The sequence below is a fragment of the Metarhizium robertsii genome, assembly GCF_000187425.2.
Source record: "Metarhizium robertsii ARSEF 23 chromosome Unknown MAA_Scf_2, whole genome shotgun sequence".
Taxonomy (NCBI): Eukaryota; Fungi; Ascomycota; class Sordariomycetes; order Hypocreales; family Clavicipitaceae; genus Metarhizium; species Metarhizium robertsii.
In genome coordinates, this window is record NW_011942160.1 from 1,775,213 (window position 1) to 1,793,074 (window position 17,862).

Genomic DNA, 17,862 nt, shown 5'->3' on the forward strand with positions numbered 1-17,862 from the left:
GGGAACAGACCTCGCAAGCTACTGCCGTCATTCATTATTGACAGTCTACAAACTCCATTCAAAAAATCTCATGACGACTTGCTGCAGACGCCATCTTCCATCAACCACCACCGCCGCCCTGTGCCTTTCTGCCTTGGTCCCTGTTTGTCTCAACTCACAGCATCCGAATGCAATTGCATGGTTTTGCTCCTCCCTTTACTATGACGCTCCATCTCATCCAGCAATAACCTTTGCCGTCGGCCGCACCACCCGAGCAGAGCTCCTGCATCCGCCATCACAGCAACCTGCTTGCTGCTCAATAAACTCCGATTCAAAGGGCCCCCTACCCAGCCAACCTTTGATCATCCTGGCCCGTCATCATGGAGCCCCAAGTCATCAGCGAAAACACACCCCTGATTCCTGCCACGCCTCCTACTTCCGATCCCCGGCCCCGAAACGCTCGAACCGTCACCTTTTGCCCCGACCCCGTTACCAAGACCTTCGAACCCGAGTCCTATTCCTCTCGGAGCAGCGCTGCATCTGCCAGCAGCAGCCTTCCTCCCGGGCCACCTCGTGTCAGCCCGCCCGTCCTCACCGCATTGAACAACAAGCTCAAAAGGCGCAATAGTCACGGCAGCGTCACCGTGCCCACCACCACCACCACTGTTCAACCATACCTCGGCTCCAAGATTGGGCCACAGCGAAGCACCAAGAAGACGGAGAAGCTGAAGCTCTTACCAAACCCCGACATTGAAGATGGTGAAGATGAAGAGAGCGGCCGAGATGTTTACTCTCAGTACACGAGAATTAAGGATCCTACTGCGAGGAGAGACGCTGCGAGACTCGGCAAAAGCGACCGCGATCGATTACCCCGGGTCACGGCCTATTGTACCGCTGATAAGTACCAGATGGACTCATTGATGCGCTTCCTCAAGGGTCGGGGCAAAGCGCGTGGTGCCAACCCCAAAATCATCGACGAATGCATCTATACTCCCTACTCCTACACCAAACCCACCAGAATTCACCAGGACCCTGTCCGGAGCTACCTGCGGCGCCACTCAACCGGCAGCGAGGTCATGGAAGACGAGGTCCAGCGCCATCAAACTCTTGGTTTGCAAAACCATGACTCCGGCTACGCTGACGAGTTTTCTGCCAACAATATTCCCGATCCCAGTCATTTAGGCAATGAAAGCCTGCTGGGACCAGCCGTCACAGAAGAAGCGCCCGCGGCAGACGACATCCTGGACTTTGATACCCAAGTTCACACCCCTGAAGTGTTTCTATTTGACTACGGGGTCGTGGTCATATGGGGCATGACAGCATCACAAGAGGCCAAATTCCTCAAAGAGCTGGCCAAATTCGAGCTAGAAAAGCTGGCGCCAGACGACATAGAGACTGAGCTCTTCAACTTTTACTATACCCGCGAGTACCAGGCTCGCATATACAACGATTTCATCACATTAAGAGACAGGAACAACTACATGATCAAGCTGGCTATATCTCACGCACTCGCGCAAAGCGTCAAGGTACTGCTGACTGCCCCATGTGCTCTGTCCTTCCAACACCCACCGCAACCACCACACAGCTCGATGCTAACTGCAGTAAATTCAGACGTCCCTGTACGAGGAACTAATAGCCACCACCGTCGACACCTGCAAAGACATACCCGCCCACATCGCCCTCACCGGCAAAATTAATCTCTCCCGGAAACAAATCAACATGCAAATAGGCGACCTTTTTATCCTCCGCATCGCAATCCACCTCAATGGCTCCGTCCTTGACACCCCCGAACTCTTCTGGGTAGAGCCTCAGCTCGAACCTGTGTACCAAGCAGTGAGGAGCTATCTGGAAATGGATCAGCGCGTGGGCCTGTTGAATGAGAGACTCGACGTTATTGCCGACCTGTTGGCCGTGCTCAAGGACCAGTTGAGTCATGGTCACGGCGAGAAGCTCGAGTGGATTGGTAAGTTGCTTGTCCGCTTTTCTTTTCCCTGGTGTTGTTTTTCAACTTGTTCGAAATGTGCTAATATATCGCCAGTTATTATACTGATTGCCATGGAAATCTTTGTCGCATGTATCAATATTGCTGTCGATGTGTGGGCAGGCGACATGTAATTTCTTTTGGTATATGCTGTATTCTAGTGCCTTGGATATACGGGAAATTAGGCAGCATGCCGCTGTTCCATGCCATTGTCAACTTCATCTACTAGGACCATGTTAGACAAGTCTACCACCGCTGGGAGAGCGATGTATATTTCATGTTTGTTCTCTTCTTTTTATCCTCCGTCCTTCATGTTACAATACCAGTGGTGGAATGGAGTTTCCAAAACATTTGGGTATAGGTAGGAAACACGCATTTATTACTTGCAAGGCACACGGGATACCCTGCTGCTTTTACATCTGAGTAAACGGATGGCATCAATACAAACCCAATGGCACAAAGCTATTTTGAATATCTATGTATATATTGTTGACCATATTAACCCGTCGACATTTCATACAAGCAAAAACAAACGCCCCTTGTATGTTTAACCATACAAAATGAAGAGACCAAAAAACTCCCCGCACTGACTTTTTTGTCCAAATGCCCCCATCTCCTCCTCTCCATGTCCAGCAGTTTAATCATCCCCATCCTTCTCCATCCGTGTCTCCCCATCCTGATCTGCATCTTGATCCTGATCCTCTGTGTCATAATTGGTCATTTCGACATCTTCGTCTTGAGTTTCGGGCTTATCAGCGTCCCCGGCCTTTTCTTCCTTCTCGGGCGTATCTTCAGTCCCGTCTTTGTCCTCGTCCTCGTCGTCCTTCTCGTCCGCCTTCTTGGAGAGCTCTTCAAACTTAGTCTCGTACTCTTCCTTGTCGGCGTCGGGAAGGTCTTCCCACGCGCGGGTGAGTTCCTCGTCAACGTTTAGATCGGCATCAGCGTCGCCATCGCCATCGCCATCGCCATCTTTGCTCTTAGCTTCAAGGATGGGCCGGGCGTCCTCACAGTAGAGCTCGAAAGCGTTCTTGGGGAGCTTGGATGGCTTGCTGATGCCATTGGTAGGGGTGTCGTCGGGGTCGGCGCTGCCTCGCTTGGCCTGGGATTCTGAGGGTGATGCGGGTCCTTTGAAGGAGCTGTTGGGGGTGGCTTTGGAGTCGAGGTCGAGGAGGGCAGATTTTCGGTGGCCACGCTTGATGCGCAGCGGCTTGTCCTTGGGCTGATGGGCTCGTCAGCATGTGAAATGAATGGGAGACGATACGCGGCCAGAGTGGCATTGAGAGTTGTGAGGCTCATCAAAATTGGCAAAGACATCCGAAAAGATTATACAAACATAAATGTCAAGACGGGGCAGGCTCACAGTTGGTGGTGGGCTCGGGCTACCCTCAGAGTCTTCAACGTTGGTGCTGGTGCGCTTGGCCAGCTGTTCAAGCAAAAAGGCCCGTTCTATCCTCAGCTTCTCGACTTGGCGTTTTATGCGTGCGAGACGTAGTCTAGCAGCGTCGTTGGCATCCTCGACCTCGTTTGTCCGATTCTTCAGCTGGACGCATTTGCGGCGGTAAGCCTCTTCGACGGAGGGAGGCAGCGAGGGAGGAACGGCTGTTGGTTCGGGCTCAATGTCAGCAAGCTTTCTCTTGGGAGGCATGACGGCTGTTGTCGTGACGATGGCGCAGCTGCGTGTTTTGATGAAAGCTGACGATGCGCCAAAGGGAAGAAGCAGAAGGTGGATGCTGAATGTCGAGAAGCAAGAGAGGCTCAAGGTGTTGCGCAGACTAGCGCGACACGGGAGGGACTATGATGGAGGCGTGCGGCAACCGTGGGCAGAAAATGGAAAATGGAAAATAGGAAATGGAAAATGGCCCATGTTCCATTGATTCGCCCGAAAGAGACGAACAGGACGAATCAGTCGAGCAGGCAAGGGAGCAGAGCAGTAACACTCACTGGATGGCGGCGCCATAGCGGCAGCAACAACAGTAATAATACGAAAGGCGCTGTGTTTGAGCGACGAAGGCGGGTCCTAATGCGATGGATGATGGGCGAGGGAGGCGGACAATCGGAGGGCGGAGGGCCGAAAGGATGGCGATGCAAAAGCAAAGCAAACGGCAGCAATGACCAGGCAGCAAAAAACGAGTCCAATTGTTTACAAGGAAAGCCGAATCAATTGCGTGGGCAGAGAGAGAGAGAAAGGGGGCGCGGAAGGTGATGGCGTCGAGAAGCACCGGCACGAGGCAGTGGAGAGGCTAGAGCTGAGCTGAGATGCTTTCGAGGACGCCGCCACCACAGGACGAGTGGGCGGGCAGTGAGGAAGTAGACGATGACAGAGACGAGGACGCAGGACGCAGGACGATGAGGATGAGGATGAGGATGAGATGGAGATGACGATTGAGGTTGCGAGCGAGGCCACGCAAGGCTGTGATGCGACGAGACGATTGGCGCGTCAGAAGGGCACAAGCAGGTGCATTGGAATCAAACTGGTCGACTTGGTCTTTTCCCACGTCCCATGTGCGCAAGCCCAGCGCCGACGTGGTGTTCAATGGTTTATGCCTGCATTGCTGGTGCTGGTGTACCTTCCAGTTGGACCAGACGTGACATGGGTGCTCGGGACATGCCGGTATTCGGACGCCATGAGCGACTGACTGACTGGTGGAGGCGGATTAACAAAAGACCCTCCAGGGCGGCAGGGCCAGAGATGCAGCACCAACGCAGGAAGGAACCACCCACCACCACCAAGGCTGCAAGCACCACCACACTCGACCACCACAGATTTTCTGGCGGGGCCATTCCACGGGGGAGCTTTCGAGTGGAAAGCACAAGAACCACGACAAATCTGCCGCCTCCATCACCACCGCCGCCGCCGCCTCTACTCGTCGCAAGCCCGAGTGTGGTGAGCCTCTGCTAGTCTTACGTCGTCTCACATCTCACAGCCTTGCCGCCATGTCTCTCAACATCCCAAATGCCCCCAACGCGGGCCTCTTCAAGCAAGGCTACAACAAGTGAGTTGCTGCGCCCAATGCCCTCGCTCTCATCTACACCCCGCCGCATCAAGTTTTGCTAACATGCGGGGGCCATCACCAGCTATGATTCCGAAGATGGCGCCGTCTTGCGAAACATCGACGCCTGCCGTGCCATTGCCTCCACTGTCCAGACCTCTCTTGGCCCCTACGGCCGCAACAAGGTTGTCATCAACCACCTTCAGAAGATGATCTTGACCTCCGACGCCGCTACCATTCTCCGGGAGCTCGATGTCGTCCACCCCGCCGCCAAACTCCTCGTCATGGCCAGTCAGCAGCAGGAAGCCGAGATGGGCGACGCCACCAACCTGGTCATTATCCTGGCCGGTGAGCTGCTTCGCAAAGCCGAGGACCTTCTGCGAATGGGCCTCAAAACCTCAGACATCGTCATGGGCTACGAAAAGGCACAGAACTTTGCCCTCGAGACGCTCGAGAAGCTTGCCGTCGACAAGGTCGAAGACATCCGTGACCAGGAGGAGCTGAGCAAGGCTATTCGAACCGTCATCGCCAGCAAGCAGAACGGCAACGAGGACTTCCTGGCTGATCTCGTCGCCGAAGCCGTCTTGGCCGTTCTGCCGAAAAACCCTACCAACTTCAACGTCGACAATATCCGCGTCGTCAAGATCATGGGTGGTAGCCTGGAGCAGAGCCGAGTCGTCAAGGGTATGGTGTTCCCCAAGGAACCCGATGGTTCTGTCAAGAAGGCCCGTCGTGCCAAGGTTGCCGTCTTCACCTGCCCCATCGATACCAGCCAGACCGAGACCAAGGGCACTGTACTGCTGCACAATGCCAAGGAAATGATGGACTTTAGCAAAGGCGAGGAGGCCCAGCTCGAGACCGCCATCAAGGAACTGCATGACTCTGGCCTCCGTGTTGTTGTTTGCGGCGACAAGGTTGGCGATTTAGCCATGCACTACCTTAATCGTTTCGGTATCCTCTGCATCAGAATCCTCAGCAAATTCGAGCTACGCCGGGTATGCCGGGTTGTCGGTGCCACCCCTCTCGCCCGACTAGGTGCCCCCATGCCTGATGAAATGGGCAACATTGACGTTGTTGAGACTCTCGAGATTGGTGGCGACCGCGTCACCGTCTTCAGACAAGAAGACGAAGTCACTAGAACTGCCACCCTTGTCCTTCGTGGCGCCACCCAGAATCACCTTGACGACGTAGAGCGCGCTGTCGATGACGGTGTCAACGTTGTCAAGGCCATTACCCGTGATCCTCGCCTCGTGCCTGGTGCCGGAGCTACAGAAATTCAACTAAGCGCCAGAATACAAGCCCAAGGCGAAAAGACCCCAGGACTAAGCCAGTATGCCATCAAAAAGTACGGTGAAGCATTCGAGGTCATTCCTCGGACCTTGGCAGAAAGCTGTGGCCTCGATGCCACTGAGGTTCTAAGCAAATTATATGCTGCTCACCACAAGAATGAAGATGGCGATACCGGCGTTGACGTAGAGGTAAGTTTCAAATCACTTCAAACAAGCTGAATATCTTCCAACTGTCTTACACCCATTCTCAACCTTAGAACAACGATAACACCGGTACCCTTGATGCAAATTCGGAAGGAATACTCGATCTTCTCACCTCCAAATCCTGGGCTATCAAGCTCGCCACCGAAGCCGCCCGCACCGTCTTATCCGTCGACCAGATCATTGTCGCAAGACAGGCTGGTGGCCCCAAACCCCCTGGTCCCAACCCTGTGAGTTTCTAGCCCTCTTCATATCTCCTACAAAAATTTACTAACACGTATAATGTCAGAACTGGGATGAGGACTAAATTGGGCGATGGGCTAGGTAAAGTAAAACAAAAATTCAGTTCCAAGTTACAAAAGGTGAAGGAGTTTCTGGTTGGTTCGTCCCCAGAGACAAAATGCGGTAGTCGCTTAGATATCTACTCTCTCTCATCTGGGAATGGAAAATTGTATGTATGGCGCAACAAAATCGTTTGAGGGAAAATATGGATGAATAGACGAGGAGACAGTGGGATTGTCCAATCAAATCATTGCCACTCTGCATTCTGTTGCGTCCACCAAAAAGATGAGATATGGGTTGAAACTCGTAGATTATAATAGATCAGCATCACACATCTATCTAGATTTCCCCAATAGATTTGCTAAAAGCATCACCGCCGTCATATCATGATATATGAGGACCTATATATACCTGGATATATATATATATGTGTGTGTGTGTTTATTCTTCAAGCTCTGTATCTTGCCATCTCCCTGCCAAAATGTCCCCTAGCATCCCTCGTATTACATTATCGAAGGTGAAAGAGATCATCGAACAAAACGACAGGGGAGTTAGAACCAGCCATAATAACCTATAAGCACGACAAGGAGCTGTTATTTGCTGTGAAAGGGGCAAAACATTGGCCATATTAGAGAAGCTCAGAGCCGATTGCTAAGGAATCCTGTGGTCTGTGCGAGTCCTAAGAAGCAAGGTTGTCGTAGTGTAATATATTCAAAAGAATAAAGCCTCAAAAAGGAAAACAAGATAGCCAAGACAGCACGCCGCTACAAATTTCTGGGGGCGCGAGGGGTATAATAGAAAGGGTTGAAATAGATGTAGCTTTTTTGTGCGGCATGCGACATGATGTTGACGTAGAGAATGGTATATTTGACCTGGTCGGGTGGATGTGTTATGAGACATCTGTAGTCGAGTTCGGCCTGTGGGTGCTATAAAGCACACCGGTTTCAAAGATTGTGAAGTTGTGGACTGTCATAAAACGTCAAGGCGTAAGAAACGAAAATAACGAAACGGTGTGATGGGACCAGCTAGCTCCAGCCAGAGAGCGGCCACCATTGCCATGTTAAACATTACAAAGTAGAATTGACGAAGGGCAAACAAGGGAAAGGGTAGCAATTGACGGCTGAGAGCATACCGCCGGGAATGTAGACACCGGCAGCTATGCCTCCTCCATGATGCCACCTTCGCCTCCGCCTTCCTCTCGCCACTCCCTGCTCTTATCAGCAAGGCGCCGGATACCACTCACGCGGCCAGACCAGAGGGTCTCAATCGGCGTTCGAAAAGTGAACGCACGCTGCGAGCTGATAACTCCAATAGCCTGCAGAACAGCCTTGCGGCTGTCACGTCCAAAGACGGCTGGGTGGTTGATCCACTCCAAACTGCTCTCCAATTCAATATCCAAAGCAGCCACCGTGCCTGGATCTATACCACTGCCAAGTCCAAGACCATCGTTAGAGCGACTTCGGGCGATCTGAGTTGCCGGATAGCCATTTCCGCCAGAAGAGGTGGCGGAGGTAGGAGGAGATGGGCTGCGCTTCCGGTCAGGGGTTCCAGCTGGATTGGGCGACGACTCGTTGCCTGGATGTGTTGTTGTCGGACTAGGTTTATTCGGTGGAGAGGGCACTGGAGGCAGTCCGCCTTTACCCAAACCCTTGAGAATAGATCTCGTTTCGCTTAACAAGGTATGGGCGCGGTCGTGCTGGCCACGGCTTACCAAGGTTAGTGCCCGCGTAAGCATGTCCGACGTCAGCAGCTCCATACGGCGCTGGACAATGCTAGGATGTGGTGGAATCGGTGGGGAGTTATGCCAGGCCTTCTTCTGGCTGGAGCTTGGAGGCAGCATAGTGATTGCTAGAAGGGATGGCCGTGGCATGTGTTGAAGAGTACCCTCACGGAGAATATCACCCCAGCTCAAGTCCGCCTGAACCAACGGTACCTCTTCAACGGATAGTGTTCGCTCTGCATCGTTCTCTACCGAACCACCGAGCGCCTCCAATCCGGACACGATGTTATCCCACGGGTCTTGTGGGAGTTGCTCTTGGGACGTGCTGTCTGGCATAATGACAAGTTGAACGAGAATATCTCGCTTGTCGCCAAATCTGAGGTCGCCTAGAGCGGCTTCTGCATCACGACCACTGGCTCTCTTGGTCATTTGTAGGGCTCCGCTAATCTTGTGGAATTTGGCAGGTGAGCCTTCTGGGAGCTTCAGTTTCAGCTTGACATTTTGATGGGATAGGGACTGCATCGATCCCAAGCAGCCAGCGAGACATTCTCGTAGCATCATCCAGTCTTTCACATAGGTGTAGGATGCCTTTGTCTTTGTAGATAATTCAATCATGGTGTCGGGTTTGTGGGTCATCCCTAATCCAAAAGAATGAATGGTGATTCTAGATATCTCATTAGTCCAACAATCATATTTCGATCATGAATGCGTGCAAGTGGGACAGATTGTTACTTACTTGGCAGCCTCCGCTCGAGACACTACGAAATCAACCGAGTCAGCATCCGCTGTTGACGCATCGCTGATAAGCATAATTGATGCAATGGGGTTGTTATGCTTGCGTTGCATAAGCAGATCCATGGCGACGTTTGCGCCTTCAACAACGTCGGCACGATGACTCTTCTGACCAACAGGCTTGATTGAAGAAAGGATATTGGTCCAGCCTGGCCAGGCCTTTGTGGTCATTCCGACAATAGGCACTCCGCCTCCGCCAGACCCGAACGTAACGAGCCCCATGCGATCTCGCTCGCCAAGAGTGTTGACCATGAACTTCAACGCGTCGCGAACAAGGTTGATCTTGACACCTTGCATTGACGAGGATATTGGAACAACCACTACCACATCAATTGGGACATGCACCAGGGAATACGGATGATAAGGTGTCTTGACTGCGAAGTTGGTATACTCTGTAGGTGCAGTGGTGACGGATTTCGGTCCCCATGACGAGGCGGTAGAGGAGACCCTCTGTGGCCGTGATCGTTGCCACTCCACTTCCTCGTCCCCTTCGGACATCTCGCCACGATCAAACTCGGGGCTTCGAAAAAGAGAATTTTCGACTGCATTCAGATCCAAAAGTGCTTGATTCCACAGCTTAAGCTGGTTTCTGTTGTCGAAGCGGAGGTGAAATTGCGGCAGTTCGGCGACAGAGAGACTAAGAGTCAAGACATTCTCATCAATGGTCCCTGTTTCGGACACTTCATTCAGATGCTTTTTGATAAGAATACTGCCCTTGAGTGTACAGCGTGTTGCCTTTCTAGGAGCACCATCATCATCCCACTGCGTGGCAGCTTGAGGAGGTAGCTTTTTCTCCTTCACACAGATAAGCATCTCGGCAAACAGGTAACATTCGAGTTCCTGCCACGAAACCTTGTCTTTACCAACTCGTAAAGTGCCATACAACCTTAGCTGGCCGAATCTAGACGTCAACTGTTAGTTTCCTGTCAAGTCACTAGCACCAGACTGTAGAAGGCCACTATCCTTGCCCTGTCTGATAAGGCACAGAGATAGCAACTTACCTGCTGAAATCCAAGCCATGCCAGTTGTCAACACGGTTTCGCAAATTCTCCGTCATCTCCTCCAGAACCTCAGGAGACTCGTAAGGAATAAACCTCGGGACGCTTGGCGTAGGTGTCACCACCCGTGTCGCAATCTCATCAATCTTAGAACTAACTTGTTGTGCTAGATGCGGCGACGAACCGATGTCCTCCGGATCAGGCTTCCATTTGTTATCCGCAACCTCCACCGTGACCAAACAAGTAAGGGTCTGCTGTTGTCGAGAACGATTGATGGTAGGAAACTCTGATCGAACTGTAACGGTTGGAGAAGGAATTGGATTTCGAGAGATAGTACGCGGACTGCCGGGAGTTGTTTCCATCGCTTGCACATCATAATCATGCCGCCAAGGTGTACTCTGCATCGTTTCGGGATACCCGCCAGACGAAGCCACCCCAGTGACTTCGCTATCGCTTCGGGCATGTCTAGAAGAGCTGTACCGATCAGACAATGCTGCGTCTCGGCTGTCACGGAGGCTTCCTCGTGTCCCGCTATCTCGTCCAAGGCTGCTAGGCTGCTGAGAATGGGGTTTTCTCTGAGAGCTGTCAACGCTTGGTGGTCGTACTGTTTGGCTGTCCCAAGCCGGAGTTGGTGTAGGCGTAGATCTTGTATCGCTTCCCGCGGTTCGTACAAGGTTGCTGATTTTGTCTACCTCCGAGTTAGTGCCCAGTTCCAAATCGTTCGCTATCTTGGGAGACGAACTAATGTCAACAACGTTGCCGCCTCGGCTAGTGTCCAGATGCAGCGGTGCTTCGCAAGTTGGGCAGTATTGCCCGTCAAGTTCGCTGATATATTCGTAGAAGCATGCTTCATGGGAAACGTGGGAGCAGGAAAACTGCAAGATACGCTCGCCCTGGAGGGTGTGCTCTAGAGGCTCTTCGCAAACCGCACATTCACTTCCGACAAATGTTCTTTCGCGCCGTAGGCGGCTTCTATCAGCGGTGCTTGCCATGACGTTGTTGTCGATGGCGCCTACTCTTCGAGGTAGTGCCCTAGCGGTTGAGCTGATCGACCCGTCCGAGCCTCGTCGGCGGCTCTTACTGCCTAGTATCGTAGTTGGGTGCGATCTATTTTCAGCTCCTATTAACGATAGCAGTCAGCGATGTTGGCTTCCAAGGTACTAATGCCAGGCCGGAAAGTTCAAGCCAAGCTGCCTCGACTAATGGTTAAACAAAGAAGTGGTAATTGTTCGTACCTTGCTGAGGCAGAAAATCTTCGCCTGCGACAGGCGCTGAGCCTGTGTGAACTCCAGACCGCGACGCAGATGGAAGACTAGAGCCTATTGGGTCTAAAGTAGCGAGGCGAGATGCGAACTCCGAATCTCCCCCGTTATAATTTTGGAAGCCGAGGCTATGTTTTGAATTCCGTTGGTGTTTTCGAATTCGACTAAACATGGAGATATATACTCGATGGTGCTGGAGGCTTGTGGACAAGTGCTAGAATAGGCTAGCCAAGTAATGAGCTAATGCGCGAATACGCTATTGCTTTGAAGATGATAGAACGGGGGTTCAGAGTTGCAGTTGACTTGGCGGACTGCAGGGGAACAACACGCCGAGAATGATGTCTATTACTTCAATCGCGGGTGTGAAAGCAAAGGCAATCCAAGCAGACGAGAGCTTGCGCTAGAGCGGGCAACGGGGGAGAGTTCGTTTGGTTCCGTGTCACAGAATCCTAGGATGTGGTGTTTCAAGTCCCTGTATCAACAATGCTACGCTGAAGATGGCGGAGACGTCCGGTGCATGATGGGGGGGCGCAAGGATTTGAATGAAAGCTTTTCGAGGAGCAGCAGACAAGCGGCAACTGGCGAAGTAAGGGTATTCAAAGAGAGAGAGAAACGCTAGAGCGCCTTGCCTCATATAGTGGTTGATTTTAATGGAAATGTTGCGGCGACAAATTCTAGAGAGCCGATGAGAGTCGTCGAGGGAAAATGCCGCGGTTGCTCTACTACTTGCAGAGGAGCCTCAAGTTTCTGTCCAGAAACACAGGTCGAAGGTGTCTTGCAGCATTGGTTGTCAACTGTTTATCCCTGAACTCCGTAGAGTTAACAAGTATTATTAGGGAGCAAAAACGAAATTGGTAGCGATATTGCCGGTTTGGTCAATGAAAAGGGGTGTCTGTCCGTGGATATTCGAACAACTTGTTGCTTTTGCGCGCACAGGCCCGATTCGTCATGGGACGTCCAATGTTGATTGAGCCGCTGGAGCTTCCTGCCTGTCAAAGACACAGGCCCGTCTTTGCCATGAATCAACTCGGTGCTTGCAAACAAGATTCGCCGTGCAATAATGGCATGTAGTCCTTGAGTCTCACCCGAGACACGGAGACTAAGGGTCCTCTTCCCAACTTCTGAGTGGTTCAAAGTTGCCCCGCTGAAAAGGACACAGACACGACAGGCCCGAGCGAACTCTCGAGTCGAGTGAGAGAGGCGTGCGGAATACTCCGTACAAAAGCCAGAATACCTCAATGGCAAAAAGAGGGGAAGGGAGATGGACGAGACGGGGGGCGAAAGGAAGCAGTAGAATAGGCCACGACGTAAAGATGTTGAACAGGCTGTACATATAACATTTGTCGACAGAAAAAGGATCCGGCCAGGGGCAGAGAGGCAAACACTCCCAAGGTCAACGATGAGAGAGGCACGAGAAAGGTACTCTGTACAGCACACCAACGGCGCAGGGAAACGGACAAGGAACAAGCCTGACCAGGGCTGTTTGTGGTCGTTCCCAGCCTTGTGCCGGGGGACCGGATTTCCCGAGCACGTACTTGACTTATTACTAGTGCTACTAGTACTAGTAGTAGTGCGCTGCGTACGGAGTAGAAATTTGAGATCCAGGATGCGCACTTCAAGAGAGCAGTCTGCCAATCGAACAATGACTTGTCGTCGAGTGGCGGCCGCGGCACGAATCAATACGCGGCGCACTACTCCGTACTCGCAGACTCGCGGACCCTGCGTGTTTGTCTGCAACAGCGAGATTGGCCAACAGCCACGCACACAGAGCTCACAGGTACGGGAGCACGAGAGTCAGCTTCATCCCTCAGAGGGTTCATGAGGCGCTAGTGTAATGGCTAGGAGGTGCTTCCATCGTCAGCAACTGGCCAACGGTACGCCGCCGCAAGCTGGCCCGCCTTGGCCAGGATGGCGAAGCCAGTCAGTCGGGTATCTTCTCGTCTGTGCAATCCCTGGTTAGCCCGAGCCCCAGAAACAAGAAGGAAAAAGGGCACCACTCGCCCCCATGTCTGGAAAAACGGCCAAGGGTCTCAAAGGGGCCAAGTCTTGTGGGTAGTACCCAGCCTCGTCGCTCAGTAGGCTAAACAAGGATGCGAGGCATGGATGCAAGGATGCAGCAACTCACTGATGACTAGCAACTGATGATTGGGAGGGGCTAATGAGGAGCCAGACAAGGGCACCAAAACGATTTCCAAGTGTTCGACGAGCCGGAATACAGTACGGAGTACTCCGTACGGGGTCTGTATGTATGTACAATGTACATACATACGGAGAGTTATCAGAGCAGAAATTTCCAAACGGGCTGCCAGGGGCATCGGTTGTGGCCGTTTGATTCGAAAACATATGTACGTGCATACATACATTGTAAGTACGGAGTACTCCGTACAATCTACCATTCGTACTGAAACCACGGTGCCCGTTCTGAAAATACGCAGGTACCGTTGCTTTTGGGCGGCTGTGTGATGATGGAAATAATTGCGCCGAGAAGGCGAAGCTGAAGAAATGTGGAGGCTTGAGAAACTACCACAGCTGGGCCGGAGTAGGTGGTGGTTGACTGCATGTAAACTACAGTAAGGTTGTACATACCTACCTAGCTAGGTGCCTACTGCACTTGCAGCACTTTCCTCGTTCCAAGCGTCCAGATGTCAGGTGCTCCTGCCGCAGATATCGTTTTGTGTCGCCTACTATCGTTGGTCATTGGCTGTTCAGAGGTGCATCTCACAATCAAGTTTCTGATGTCGGACTGGCAATGTGCATCTCTGCCTCATGGCCAGCCAGTCACTTTACAATGCCAATCTACGGAGTACAGAGTGCCCGGTTGGTCAACCCTAGGCACCTGGGTAGTAGTACTACAATGTACGCAAGCCAAATGCCACGGAAACGTCGTCAAGGCTAATTTCTGGACTTGCAAGTGTCATCTCCCGGGGCCATCGTTGAATAGAAAACCAGCATCTGCATCTCGAGGTTCCTGAGTCCTGACTGCTTCCCAGAGCACCCAGCCGCTACGTTGCACGCCGTGCAATCGCCAAGTTGATGAACCAGCTCGTTTTGTTCTTCGTCACCAGTCATCATGGCTCTGCACGTGCCCCTGGAACGAAAGTGAGACGTGCATACTGCATGTACATACTCCGTACATGCCGTTGAACTGCCTGGTACGATAATTGCCGCCCTGCTTCAAAACTTGCAGCTGGTTACGGCCTTGGGGCCATTGTATGCCCTTTCTCCGATTTTGTATCTGGTCCTTGTATGAAGTATTAGTGCGCTGTTATCCCATATTCGAGCCTGCTTGGTCCTTAGATTCCGAAATACGCCCGCCATGCTCAGACCTGCCCAACCACGAGTAGCACAGAAGCACCTCACCACCTATTGCATGCAGAAACATGATATAGCCGGCATTGGGACAAGTTTGGGGCGTCTCAGATGCAATAACTAGTATGTGCATACAATACGGAGTACAGCTTGGCATCCCACAGCTCGATAATTATGTATCGGAAATCTGCGCTGCTCCAGACAGCACCGTCATGGCACACCACTCCGAATACGCCCTTGTCATGTCCAATCTACATACATAGATGGTTTAGGCATGATAGCCATGAACGATGAAGCAACTGCAGACATCAACAGGGACAGACTCCACTGTACAACCGAAAAGGGTGTCAAATGCACGACAGCAAAATAATCATGGCATTATGTGCAACTACAATACCTCATTTCGATCGTGCAGTAAGCGGAAATCGCTATCAAGGCCAGTGGTTTAGATGCCATTTGGAGCTACTCATCAAGTCGAGGGGTGGGAGTATGTCAGTAGTCATTCCGGAGCTTCGTTTGTCAGAGCCAGCCCTCATCCGGACTGCAATGGGCAAGCAACGCTAACAAAGAATCAGGCTGGGCCGATGTTTCGTGTTGCTACCTCCGGCGCATTGGATGGTCTAAACCACCAAGCAATCTGAACTCCAAGAAACAGCGGGATGCGGTTCCGTGGCCCGGTCCCATCGTGACTGCAACTCAACACCAAAATAACTCAAATCAGGACGCATAACTAGTCAAATTGGCATACAGAATTGTCACCCTATCATCGCTTTTAAGTTCTGTAGCCACAGGTCTGCATCTGCATTCTTGGCAACCACATGCTCCAAGCATACACGACTTGAAAATCCGTACGGTACATCGCCTGCAGTAGGATGGCTCTGTGCATAATAAGACCTGCAGGTCCCTTACTCCTTCTCCTTGTCAACCCCTCTTCAGCAGCAGGGGCTTCACGCAAATACCCAACTGTGCATCTTTGTATTAAGCACAAAACAACTCTTTGGACTCATCATCGACGGGCCGTTCGCCTTGATGGTTGCTTGCATTACGACACCATATCCACATCTCTTCCATCTCCACGCTGGCCAACGCTTATCTTGTCCCTAGCCAGGCAGGTGCCTAGTTACAGGTAGACCATTCCGAGTTCCTATTCCTAGGGCCTGGGCGTAGCAATGCTCGGCTTCGTTCCCGGTGGAGCTCTTCCGTACAGACAGTGGCATTTTGCAAGACCAGGCACTCGTTCTATGCCAGGCACAACCATACTCCAAGGACCAGAAGCCGAGCTCGAGGTTCAGGCCGTTTGACGGTATTGGACATACTCCTTGCTGAGCAATAAATGTGGCGTATTTGCCCTTCTTTGCCGCCTCCACTCAACCTGGTTTTTGTTCGGAGCTGATCTTCTACAATCATGCAAGGCACCAGTCGCCGCTTGGCTGGGTTCTAGGCCCAGCAGGGAGACCACTGGTAGTGCTTCATCCAAAGCCGCGGAGAGAAAGTCTAATATGACGGGCGAGGAAGTCATCATCGTCTGTATTCAGCGTCAGGTTCTCTGGCATTGTGGGGGGCATGTTGTGGTTCCAAAACTCGACCTTCGTCAAAAGGGGTATTTAGTGCTTCTTAGGACGACATCGACGATGGGCATGAAGTCCTCGCAGGCCTATCCTGGTACATGCAACTCGTATGTAGTACTTGGGCATGGGCAAGAAACTACGATGGGTTAGTCTTCACTTATTCGAGAAAGCTTCCATGACATATTCTCCACATGATGCTCCCACTTATGAACAAGGATACGCCACACCCGCCTAAAAAACGTGCTGAAAAATCTTGGAACGCACCAAGAAAACAACTAGCTTCTGAGTCCGACCAACATTGAAGATGGCTACTGCTATCTGTTTGCGGGGTACACGTATCACAAAAGACTATCAGTCCACTGGCTTTGAGGCTCACTTGGCCAGGAGCCGTCGCCTACAGGTATGTGGCCAATAGCCTCGCTTCATGCATCTTTCGTATTGCTCGTGAGGTCAAGCAATAGGGACTAGAGTCTTCCCAGAGGCTGCACATTGCGATTCCCAGCATCTTCCGTCGCTGGGCGTACATCCGGCCTCTGTGGGTTGCGTCATGATTTTGTGTTGGCAAACTATCGACATCCAATGGTAACCTCCGCGTCGGGATGATACGGAACATCTGAAATGAGCTCAGTCCCTAGCATTAGAGCAAGCCCTCTATAGCAATCCCTCTGGCCTAACAATCTGTCGGAATTTATTAGCGAATGCGTATTATTATGCCAAGGCGAATTCCAACACGGCCTTGCGCCCCCGTTCAGTTGATGTTGACACAAGTGGTAAGACCAGTGCCGAAACAGCCTGGTTTCCATTTGGAAGAATCCTGAAACTAGCCTCGTTGTTTAAAGCCCCTCCGAGTTACTGGAGCCCTCGATAGCATCAGACCACATCTGACCAACCCGTTCTGGATCACGAAGCACTTCCAGATGTTGCTCGCAGACCCGGCCATGTATATACAGGTGTTGTGTCTCCTTTTAGGCGTGATGAACAGATTCAGAGACGGGGAATAACATGAAATTGATTCTACTTGGCTTACACAGTCAGTCGCGAGTCAGTTTCGAGTGGACCGGACGGATAATTCAGACAGACTAGACGGTGCAAGTTAGATGCGACCCTCCACAAGAAAAGGTAATTCCAACATCCATGCACGGCAACTCCAATAGATCGACGATTAGCGGTTGTGGACTGAAAGGAGAAGCCGCCCAATCGCTTGCTGGTTTCCCTGATACTATCAGGAAGACGGCTAACCGATTCACTCATCGACTTTACTTGCGCCTCGGCTTTTGCAACGGTAATAATGACGTACCGCTCTTCGTAGCCCAGAGTCCAAACCTTGACCTGCATGGTTGGCTTTGTGAGAGTCCACGCTGGCATCAAGCACCTAGTTTGGTAGTACATATTCAACAGCAAGCTAACTAACCCTTTGTCCGTTGACAGTGAACCGGCCTCGCGACAGCTTCTTGGAGACACAAATTCGACCCTGTTGCAACAGTCCAGATC

At 51.8% G+C, this 17,862-nt stretch overlaps 4 protein-coding genes across 4 annotated transcripts; 2 read left to right on the forward strand and 2 right to left on the reverse strand.

The window, feature by feature from the left end:
- Positions 1-359: 359 nt before the first annotated feature.
- On the forward strand, positions 360-2,094 carry MAA_05876 (sporulation protein RMD1; the record flags this gene model as incomplete). The annotated part of the gene is made up of 3 exons (XM_007823874.1): positions 360-1,505; positions 1,591-1,942; positions 2,018-2,094. 3 exons carry the CDS (start codon positions 360-362, stop codon positions 2,092-2,094), a joined length of 1,575 nt encoding a protein of 524 aa, XP_007822065.1.
- Positions 2,095-2,597: 503 nt separating this feature from the next.
- On the reverse strand, positions 2,598-3,605 carry MAA_05875 (High mobility group, HMG1/HMG2; the record flags this gene model as incomplete). The annotated part of the gene is made up of 2 exons (XM_007823873.1): positions 2,598-3,179; positions 3,321-3,605. The coding sequence occupies 2 exons, from the start codon at positions 3,603-3,605 to the stop codon at positions 2,598-2,600; spliced, it is 867 nt and encodes a 288-aa protein (XP_007822064.1).
- A 1,289-nt stretch (positions 3,606-4,894) lies between these two features.
- MAA_05874 (T-complex protein 1) lies at positions 4,895-6,747 on the forward strand (the record flags this gene model as incomplete). Its single annotated transcript, XM_007823872.1, has 4 exons — positions 4,895-4,953; positions 5,036-6,428; positions 6,497-6,670; positions 6,730-6,747. The coding sequence occupies 4 exons, from the start codon at positions 4,895-4,897 to the stop codon at positions 6,745-6,747; spliced, it is 1,644 nt and encodes a 547-aa protein (XP_007822063.1).
- Positions 6,748-7,878: 1,131 nt separating this feature from the next.
- MAA_05873 (von Willebrand factor, type A) lies at positions 7,879-11,666 on the reverse strand (the record flags this gene model as incomplete). The annotated part of the gene is made up of 4 exons (XM_007823871.1): positions 7,879-9,106; positions 9,179-10,135; positions 10,236-11,352; positions 11,468-11,666. The coding sequence occupies 4 exons, from the start codon at positions 11,664-11,666 to the stop codon at positions 7,879-7,881; spliced, it is 3,501 nt and encodes a 1,166-aa protein (XP_007822062.1).
- Positions 11,667-17,862: the final 6,196 nt, after the last annotated feature.